The sequence below is a fragment of the Carassius gibelio genome, chromosome A1 (assembly GCF_023724105.1).
Source record: "Carassius gibelio isolate Cgi1373 ecotype wild population from Czech Republic chromosome A1, carGib1.2-hapl.c, whole genome shotgun sequence".
Taxonomy (NCBI): domain Eukaryota; kingdom Metazoa; phylum Chordata; class Actinopteri; order Cypriniformes; family Cyprinidae; genus Carassius; species Carassius gibelio.
In genome coordinates, this window is record NC_068371.1 from 28177630 (window position 1) to 28188511 (window position 10882).

The 10882-nt window shown below is 39.3% G+C and overlaps 1 protein-coding gene across 2 annotated transcripts in view; it reads right to left on the minus strand.

Annotated features, from left to right (window-relative positions):
- Positions 1-560: 560 nt before the first annotated feature.
- LOC128017430 (spermine oxidase-like) overlaps positions 561-10882 on the minus strand; it is a 33493-nt gene continuing 23171 nt past the window's right edge. Inside the window, exons 2-7 of one of the 2 annotated variants that reach the window (XM_052602830.1) lie at positions 7811-8045; positions 7468-7694; positions 6354-6527; positions 4151-4850; positions 2483-2643; positions 561-1786 (exon numbers count right to left, since the gene is read on the minus strand). In XM_052602830.1, coding sequence (XP_052458790.1) covers positions 1634-1786; positions 2483-2643; positions 4151-4850; positions 6354-6527; positions 7468-7694; positions 7811-8018 — 1623 coding nt within the window. In that variant the 5' untranslated portion in view covers positions 8019-8045 and the 3' untranslated portion in view covers positions 561-1633. Of the gene's footprint in view, positions 1787-2482; positions 2644-3331; positions 3509-4150; positions 4851-6353; positions 6528-7467; positions 7695-7810; positions 8046-10882 lie in introns of those variants that run through there. The other variant, XR_008184441.1, reaches the window with a different exon arrangement.

A 10882-nucleotide genomic window follows, 5' to 3' on the forward strand; every position in this document is an offset into this window, starting at 1 on the left:
CTTCACGGTAAATCAATTGGGATTCTCTGTTAACTGGAAAAGATGTCCATGAGGGAAGCATGACACTTTCAAGTAAATTACAGTGTATTATTAAAAAATGTACTTGTAGGCATACACAAAGGAAAAGAAGAAGTAGTCTCCCTTGGATTAATGCAGATGTCCTGAAGAAAATGAAAGAGCGTGACCTTGCACTGAAAAGGGCTATTAAAACAAACCGGCCACATGATAAACATCATTTTGCTATGCGAAGGAATGCCATAACATCCATGTTGAGAAAGTCTAGGGCTAACTTTTTCTGACCATAATTAGTGAGGCAAGGGGTAACACAAAGTTATTATGGGACCAGCTAAAAAAATGAATGGGCCAAGAGCATAAAACAAGAAAACCTGTTGAACTAATGATGGATGAAATGCGCGTTAGGAACCCAGCTATGACATTTAATCATTATTTTGTTGACTCGGTAACAGCCATTGCCCAGAGCTTCAAATCTGTAAATGTTGCGGTATGTAAAACCCCATCAACAGAACCTAGTCTTGTTTTAATTGGGCCACAGAAGCAAATACGGAAGCAGTCATTGCAACTTTATTGATAAAATCAAGTTATCACTTGACAGCAATAGCATTGTAGGAGCAGTTTTCCTTGATCTTAGAAAAACATTTGACACAGTAAACTCTCGTCTCCTATTGGCTAAACTATCTTCTTTTAATCTCTCAGATAAGGTGTTAAAATGGTTAAAATCATATCTCTATCAACGTTTACAAACTGTTCGTATTGGTAAGAGCCCCTCTCCCTCTGTTGACCGACCTGCCACAAGGCTCCATACTATCCCCAATCTTATTCTGTATGTACATTAATGATCTGCCACTGGTATGTCCGAAGGTTAACATTATATGGAGCCTTGTGGCAGGTTGTTATTGTTATTATTATTATTATTAGTAATCTTTTTTTTTTAAAGGTCAACACTGCCCTCTTGTGGTCGCCTAGATTTTGTATTTTTATTTATATCTTGTTTCTTACAGTGGTCTTTAAAATAGAGCAGACCCCTTAGAGTCTACAGTGTATAGTTGTACAGAGCCAAAACTGTAAAAAAAAAATCTGTAATCTGCACTGAATAGTGCTATAAAAAGACCCAAATCTTACAAGCCTGATAAGTTAGTTCGATCATCTGTATTTCAAAGAAATGTATTTTTGTAAGAGAAGGAAAGAAAAAAATGGAATAATAGGCTGAAACATACTTGGAAAGAAAAACACATTTTTCTTCACATTACCATACACTGCATTTTTATTTATACTTTAAATTATTATTATTTTTTGTTAATTTTTTAAAGACAACATTAAATACAGAAGGCACTTAAAAAAAATATTAAATTATAGAAACATATTAACATTGATTAAAAATAATAAGAAAAAATAAGGACTAGAGAAAGTGCCACATGGCTGCCTTGTACAGTACATCTCAAGTAAAATCTAAAAAGTGCTAATCTAAGTACAGTATAAAGAGGATTTATTTTTATTAGATTAATGCCCCTACTAGGTTTTCATACATAATCATTTCATAATTTGAAACACAGATAGCACATAACACAATTGTTTTTGTCACTAGTAAGTGGTTCTTGTTGTTGTTGCGATTATTTTAAATGTTAGGCTTTGTGGTTTCTTCACCGAAGGAGCACTGGTACAGCTCGATTAAGCGGTTGGCCTCCCTCTGCCCTGACAACAAAGCACCATGGGTAGTGGAATAGTATTTTCTATGGGTGGCTTCCCCAGCAAACAACACCTGTAGTGGCTTTGGAAAGAAGAAAAGAACAAAAGTTAGCTTGACCGAACACATGTTCTACAACATTACTGCCCTGTGGCCCAGTTAGCTATTTTAGTCTCAATCTTTCTGCTGTAGAAAAGTGATTTAGCAATCTCTAGCCTCTTGTTCTTTTTGTGCAGTGTGCTCTGTGGGGACAGACTGTTCCTTTCAGACATTTAATTGGCCAGAGCATGTTCGTGTGCTTATGCGTATATGTGTGTGTTTGTCTGGCCCTCGTACAACTCAACCTTCTCATCGGACTCAAATTTCAGTATCAGTTCTGCAGAGCTCAGCAAGACGTATTTAAAAAAATCTCCACGCAAACAACCCGGCTCAGCTTGACTTTAGAGGAGTCGTGGGAAATCTGAACAATGACAAGAGGTAAAGAAGCGGTTCTAAACAGGATTCAAATCTCTTTATTTAAAATAATCAGAAATCGTACGCCTTGGAAAGGGCACCTGATGTTTTTGGTTTAATTGGCAGATAAGTTAAAAACATAATTTACCCTCCATACACTTATCTGCCCACCATGTGAACATGCACTTATAAAGAGCAGCGATATTCAGATATGCAGTATGTATTTTACTGGATAAATTCTGATATCTAAACTATGTTAAGCGTGTACTGCAGTTGTGCAAAATTTGCTTGAATAGTTCATACGACTCAGTAGAAATTTCGACTCACCGGAGCCTTAGTGTTCTTAATATAAGGCAGGGGCTCAGCTAGCTTCTCCACATCTCTGCCACTGGAGCCAACTCGAGTAAAAGAGTAAGAACCCCGGATATAAGGATTACTGCCCCATGAGGAGCGCAGGATCCGCCTTGGTTTCGGAATATTCTGGTTCCCTGTTAGAGACATCAAACATATGAAAATAAATTGACTATTTGTCAAACGCTACTTATTGATTTTTATTTTTTTTTTATCTTAAACTTGTGCGTATTGTTGCTACAACTTTAAACCCAGAAAATCAAGAGACTACTTTGTGCACAAATCCTTCTTTCTTTTAAAAAGGGTATCTGCAGGATTTTAAGCTCAAATTTAAAACATTTTAAGATCTGCATAAATATAATTAATACCATATAGCAGCTGGGTAGGGTAACCTCTATGTTAACATATTAAACTGTAAAATGACCATAAAAAAGTATGATTGACCGTTCAGATATAGGTTTTCGTTAAAAAAAGTAAATACATTTCGCATTTTAGGCTTTAAATCATTTGTAAGAAATCAGATGAGTCAGAAATATGAATTATTATACTCATTTAAACCGTTAGCAAACAATAATTTTCTCAACTAAATAACATCTAAATATATTTGGGTGTCTTAATTGTTGCGATTTTAATAATGCATTATATTCTTGTGGATCCACCAGTTCACATTTACATCGCTGCGTGTTGTGTGCTTCATAAAAACATGGGTTGATTTTTACACTGGTCTAAACAAAACAGCAGACGGTCTTATTGAAAATGCAAATTCATTCTCTACCAGCAGGTGATGCTTTCGGAATGCCATAAATATACCAGTTTCCGTCATACCTTTCAGTTACCAGTGGTAAGGTGTGACCGAATCCAATTTCAGCATACTAATTATATAGGACTGGGGCAGATGGGAGGGGAATCTGTTGTGGATCTGGATTAAAACAGTCTGACCTAGTTAAGAGGCATGCCGGTCTGTTGACATCATCTACAGAGGATCAGAATCTGACTTGTGTTCTGTCATGAAAGGGTTACAATGGAAGAGTTGTTTACAGAACAATCTTTCACACCACCTTGGAAACTTTAGAACCACTCTTTATAAATTTACACAAGAGATACGACCTTGTCGCAGCTACGTGTGCCTTCTTGTCACAGAAATATAACAAGCAGACAACATTAATGTAACCAGTTAAATGTGCATGTGACAAAACTCTGACTCCTTGTTTGAATGACAAACTTGATTGCATTAAAATAATGAACCTCTACGCACATCTCCTGTCAGCTGGATATTATCTACCATGATTATTGTGTAAATGCAGCTCTCTAAAAGTGTCAAAATGGGATATTATACAGTATGAATCAGGGCATGGTATTGAGAAGCTAAAATCATTATGCAAAACAATGCATTAGCAAAGCTCTTTCGGCTGATAAATGCCTAAAAACTTTCAACTGCACTCTGAAGTCAATGTGGAAGAGAGAAACAAACTGCAATTCAATGATATATGGTACTACTGAGAATTACTGAGAGGTGTAATTTTTAGATTTGTCACATCCCGATTACAGTTCAGGTTAAACAGGATTTCACCCAAACTGGATGTATGAACTCTTGTATAATTACAGTAAATGAATCACAGTTCTTATTCTTGCGCATATGCTGACCTGTAAACTGACGCAGTAGTTCAGTGCATTTCTCCGCCACAGTCTCATCGTCACACCTTTCCATGCGCAGGGCCTCTTCTCCGCAGATCCAACCACTCAGCATGTGGCCATAGCGTTCAGGTGGATACAGCACATCAAAGCTGCAGATCTTTCTGTACCAAAGCTCTTCTGGGTATGCCTGGCTCTCCAGTTGTGCCTCGTCCTCCCACACAAACTGAATGCTGTTGCACTCGGGGCTCCAGAAGGGCTCCTCAAACTCCAGAAAGATCTTGTCAGTAGTACTAATGCCCAGTTTCTGGATGGCCTGCACCTTGTCTAATGGCAGTCCCGGGGAGAAGAGAGTCTCATGAGCTTTCTTCAGAACCCCAAGAGAGGCTGTTACGATCACATGGTCTGCCAGCAGACACTCGCCGTCTTCACACTCCACGCAGACTGGAGAATGGCTGGGCCGTTGGTCCTGGTTATGGTCGACCTGGTCTACAATTTCCTCTGTATCATGGGAGCTGCAGTTCCAGTGGATGCGGCGGACAGGCTTGCTGAAGCGGAGGACGCGACTCGGGATGTCCTGAGCTAGGATCTCAACGATTTTAATGAAACCAGCAGGAATGACATGGTGAGCGCCGGGAATCTCGGTCCACTCGCCAAACTCACTTAAAGACACTTCATCCATGCTGGGGGAACTGCTTTCACAGCTCTCCACCTGAGGCACAGAAGAAAATATTAAGAAAAGAAGACATCGCACAGAGAACTTGCTGTTAAGGTACTTCTTCAAACCAAAACTGAAGTCTGCTTAGTTTGATTTTGTGACCATTCACTTTGTGTATACTGTAGCCTTGCACAGCTTCATTTACTGTTTTTTTTTTTTCACATAATAAATGCTTGAGCTCTGCTAAACACACCATTTACTCTAAGGTAACAGTTCTAAACTATACTGCTGTAAACAAACACAGGCAGAAATGGTCTAGCAGGCATACAGCCAGCTGAGTTCTTTTTCTGATCCTCCCCCTTCCTCTCATAACCTTTAGCATTACAAGATGACATTCAATGTCTGTCCTACTTTTACCTAGGTAATCCAGAGCTTTTGCTTTTATCAGAATTTCTGTAAATAACCTGACTTAACAGGAGACAAACAGTACTGTATGTTTTGAAGCATTGTTGCTGGTTTGAGCTGTAGCCATGCTTCAAAACATACCTTACCAACCTTTTTTTTTATATATATATATATTTTCTTTTTTTTCAACAAGACCTTGTGATGTTTATGAAGAAGTTCAATTGTTCCATAAATTTTAATTACAAGCCTATTGTGAGTCTAGGTCAAAGTGTGGGGTGGTGAATAAATGATTAAATCAGTAGTATGTTTGGCATCCACACCTCTGTGGGTGTAAAGCCTGTGTTATACTTTCCGCATGAGCAGAAAGAATGCGGAACGCGTGTGCGTGGACTACTTCTATTTATATTTTTATTCTGAAAGCATACGCTGATGGTCTGCTCAGCAACAAACATGTGAACAACCAATTGCCCAGAATTATTGCACATCTGCCTCTCTTTATATTGTTTTATCGATGGATTGTACAGGTTCAAGTAGCGACGGGTTTCTTCACACAGCCTGCGCATGTGCAATTGGTGCTTTTGAAGCCTACTGACCACGCACTTGTCCGTGTGGTCACAAAAAATGGGAGGCACGCAGATGCCGATGACGATTTTACATCACACATACCATAGCGGACTTGGGGACACAGAAAGTATAACACAGGCTTAACTGTAGAGTATTTTGCAAGAGAAACTCACTGTTGCAACAGAGTGGGTAGCATGCATGGCAGTGAGCTTGACATCACTGTATCTTACAAAGGTATTGTATTATTTCTGAACGCATAATATGTACAAGACAAGCACAATATGTAGCTGTAGTTTTGTTGTTAAACAAGTGTTTAACAAATTCATGTGTGCTGCACTTAGAATATAATTTTATTTAACTAGAGGGTTAATAAAGAAAAAGTCACATGAATCATGTTGTAGTTGTAATTTTCAAATCGTAAAAAAAAAAACTTCTGGTTGTGGCTTGTTATGGAGGTGGCAAACAAGATGTCACATCTATAATTTCAAAATCAGGTCTATAGATATCATCATTTTTAACTATTCTGCGGCTAAACAAACCACAATTTGCTTATGAAAGATCTCTCTAAAACATACGAGCCCTGCTCACCTTGAGGTACTGTTGTAGCATAGATAACTTGAGTTTCTTGGTGCTTTCTGAGTCATAGGGATCAAGCATGATCTTCTTGCGCACAACATCCCGAGTGAAGATCCCCACGCTGTTTTGACTCTCGGCTCCCACAGGCTTTCCATTCTGGAAGAACTCCTGAGTCAGCTCGTACACCTGCAGAAAGGAGGTCGTATAACAAGATTAAGAGTGAGAGATTGTAGAGTCATCAGATCATGAAGCTATATTTACCACAAAACAAGGGCTTAATTGCATTAGTTAATGAGGTTTGAATACACTAGTGTCAAAATAATGCAAAACTTTAAAAGGATAGTTCACTCTGTGTGTGTGTGTGTGTGTGTGTGTGTGTGTGTGTATATACAGCTCAAGATGAGGTAACAACCACAGAACACATGACTTTTACTTTGGCAGCTGTGAGCTTGAAGTGAAAAAAATGCTTTTCTCTTGGATGGGTTAAAGGCCATGTTGCAGGTTAAACACCACTTTCGATTAATGGGTACATAAATCACTCAAGATATGTATATCATTTTTAAAATGTCTCAAAAATGGTCTTAAAGACCTATTTTTTAAGTTTTTGGTATTAACGTTTTTTTTTTTTTACGCAACTCGGTGATGACATCATGTTGGGGAGAAGTCGAGGAAAGGTAGCCTCAGTCTAGTATGATGCAGTGTTCCAGGCAACCCGTAACCTGTGTTTTTCCAACCTTAAACCAGTGAAAGTGCACTGGAACGACAATCATGTATATTTTATATATATATATATATATATATAATATATATATATATATATATATATATATATATATATATATATATATATATATATAAAGTGGGGGAAAGGAGACCGCTGTAAGATAGTACCTACTTTTTCATATTATATTCCGTTTTGTGATACCCAACAACATAAAATACAATGGATAACAGTTTAAATGTTTATTACCAACAAGCAAATTGCACATATTCGTTAAAAAATTAACCTTGCAACACAGCCTTTAAATGCAGAGCACCAATTCCGAGTATGGGCAACCATAATTGGCAAATGTCACGTCTTTCACTTTACTTGCACAAAACCAGACACTCTGCTTTCTTCCATTACCTCATTGTACAGATCACTGAACTCCTCCACCAGATCCTTTGGGATCCGCTTGCCATTGTTGGTCTGGTAGTGGGCCACACCATTCTTGGTGTAGAGGCTGATGCGGCCCACACTCCTCTCCTCCTCTGTGGTGTGTTCCAGCAGCCCATTGTCCTCAGCCAGGTGGTAGATGGGGTTCCCATTTGCCCCATGAATCCAGGTTGCTCCAAGTTCCAAAGTGGTTTTACCTGTAAAGAGGGAAATGAGCCACTTAAAAAAGATGTTTTTTTTTTTTTTTATCTGGGAAGGCTAAGGATGAAGGAATAAAAAAAGATGCTATCATATGACAAGACAGTTGTCTCACCGTGCTGAATGCTTTGCACTCTGCCTCCGATACGGTCTGAGGCTTCTAGCACCGTGACATTGGTGAAGCCGCTCTCCAAGAGGGTTTTGGTGGTGACAAGGCCGGCCAAGCCCGCACCAATTACTACTATTCGTGGTTGTCGTTTTCTGTGTAAGGCACTACTAAGAGGATCATCAGTGCTGTCTGAAGATATTTCACAACTTTGCATGCCGTCCAAACTCTTCTTCTAGGGAATCTGGGGAAGAGTAAGATGGGGAAAAAATATTAGAGTGACCACCAAGCCCTCCAGAAAGGCGAAAATTTACATTTATTTCAGCATTGAGCATTTATAGGAATGACTGCAACACAGTGTTAAATAACACCATACCCATTTCTTATCTCCAACCTCATATTGAAAATTATTATACCACTGCAGTGTTAAACAAGAATGAAGACAAAGCTAATCACTTACACCCAAACCCGTAAAAGCTTTGTTTGTCTTCAGAACACAATTTAAGATATTGTGAATGAAAACCCGGAGGCTTGTGAAAGTACAATGTTCTCTTCTTTGTATTTCATTATATCCAACTGCACACACTGCTTATCTGTCAGTATTGTCATTTCGCTTCTGTACTCTGATACAGCGTCAGAACTTTCTGTTTGCCACCGGTCTGGAAACAGCCGGGCCAATCAACGAGCAGAGGGCGGGCTGAGAGCCGTGACGTAGATGCTAAGCACCGAGTTTTACATTGTAGGTTAGAGAAATCGAAAACCGAAACGACCGCGGAAATGGGAAACGAGACAAGGGATGCAATTCGCTCTGTTATGGAGAACATTCAACTCTTTTTCAAACTGAAGCCAGAACAAGAAGAGTGTTTAACAACAGGTTTACAGTGGAAGTTCAATCATAGATTTGAGTTGGATGCATGATGTCTGTGCTTCGATGCGGCTGTACAGGCGCATAACATACGTCATAACTAAACGTATCTGATTAGCTTACGGGTAACCAATGATTTTAAACTTCAGACAAGCGCCCCCTAGCGAGAGAGAAAACACTTCTCTATTATGCCATTCCAGACTCTGTCTACGAAGCAAAGTGAAGTAGCAGAGTCTGGTATTACCAGGCTATGTAGGTATAGCCACAAACGTGCAATGAGGAAGAGATGGACAACTGTGAATGAATCTGATTTAAATCAATGAGGTTGTGGCTACTATGCTCTCAGTAGACACAACAATAACCTCCTGTTTGGAGTGTGCACATGCAGGCCAAATTCATAATTCAAACACAGTTTGTTATCAGACTGTGGAGAGGACATGAAGGGCTGTCAGTGGCATGAATGGGTTGTTTTCTTCTTGAGAATTCTCTCAGCATGTGACCTCAAGTGAATTTAGATTATAAATGTGGCTGAACTAAAAAATTTAGATGGTTTGTTACATTTGTAAACTAGATTTCCTTAACAAATGGAACACAGTTTTCCAAAGATAATCAATTCACCATGCAAAAACAACAAGTGTCAGAGCAAAATAGCAAAACATAAAACCTTATCCTAGCTTTATTGTGAAGTAATAGGTATGTAATAAGGATTAAGTAAACACATAATGTTTTGTTACACTGAACTGTAAGCATGAAGCATAATAGAACTCTCTGGCTGCATCCGAAAACTGAAAAATGCTGCCTTTGGAGGATGCATTCCAAGGTAGGAAGGCATCAAGCCACATCCAAATTCAATGTTAGCTTCAGCTCCTGTCTCCTGAGATACCTTCATCTGACCAGTTTTTGAAGGCAGCATAGATGTATCCTTGCTACCTTTGATATCCCACAATCTTGTGTGTTCCAGTCTGTGACCCTTAAGCCAAAAAATAAAGATGGCTTCTGAAAGTTGCGGTCGGTGGTCAATTTGTGTGTAAATGTATGTTTTTGATCAACGTTTTCCACTTTATGTAATTTCTAGCGATAAAATTCATATTGCAGTAATGTAATATCCACTTAATTGTCACCAAAGCTTTCGATGTTTTGCTGTAGATCATTGCACCATTACTCTGTCTCAGATGCCTGTCCAAAATCAGTTTCATGAGGAGCCTTCGTGCAAAAACGCTGCCTGCAAAGTCATTGCCTGATACGGCAGAGAGGTTTTGACGCAGCATCTATTTGTGTGGTCTACAGCTAGAACACGGGTAGGCAAGTTCAGTTCTAGAGAGCCACAGTCCTGCAGAGTTCAGCTTCAACCCTAATCAAAAACACCTGAACAAGCTAATCAGTGTATTCAGGCTACAGGCAGGTGCAGGTTTTTTTTCAGGGTTGGAGCTAAACTCTGCAGGACTGTGGCTCTCTAGGAATGAACTTGCCTCCCCTGAGCTAGAAAAACAACCCAAATATAGATGAGCTTTGAAGCTGTATATCCAAAATTATAGAGCGAAGACCAGTTTTTCCAGATTATGAAAAAGTTATCATTAATTCTTTAAGAAGTTGACCTTAGTTTTGTAGTTTATAACTTAAGCAGAGGAAGTTGGTTAGTGCCAGCAGTGATAGTATGAGAAGTGCCTGATTCTTCGATTAATGCTTGTCTAGTGAATGGATCCCATTAGCAAACAAAGCTTGTGAATGTGTTATCTTATTGATCTGCACTGACCTCCTGTTAAAAAGAGAAGCAGTGAGGTGTTTATCACTGACTCACAACCAGAAACTCCTATAGAAAGAATTCTCTACAGCAGGGATATGCAACTTCAGTTCTGGAGGGCCACTGTCCTGCAGGATAGTGGCCCTCCAGGACCGGAGTTGCCCATCCCTGCTACAGTGAGGTGAAGAAGGTTCTTAGATGGGGTCCTGAAATGGAAAGGCCTGTCTGCCGGTCCTCACCCCACCACCCGTTCCAGTCTCATGCAGTTTGAGGTGAATCAGAGTATATGTGCAATGTTTAACAGACACACATCTCTAGATAAGTTTCTGAAGGCATTACAAACAGCTGTACCAAATAAAATATAACTACAGACCTTTTTCTTAACACAGTGGTTATGGTTGAGAGGGTTTGTGTAAGAAAAACTATGTGAACGTCTTTGCCTTGTGGCACATCTGGTTTCAAGGTAGTGGTAGAA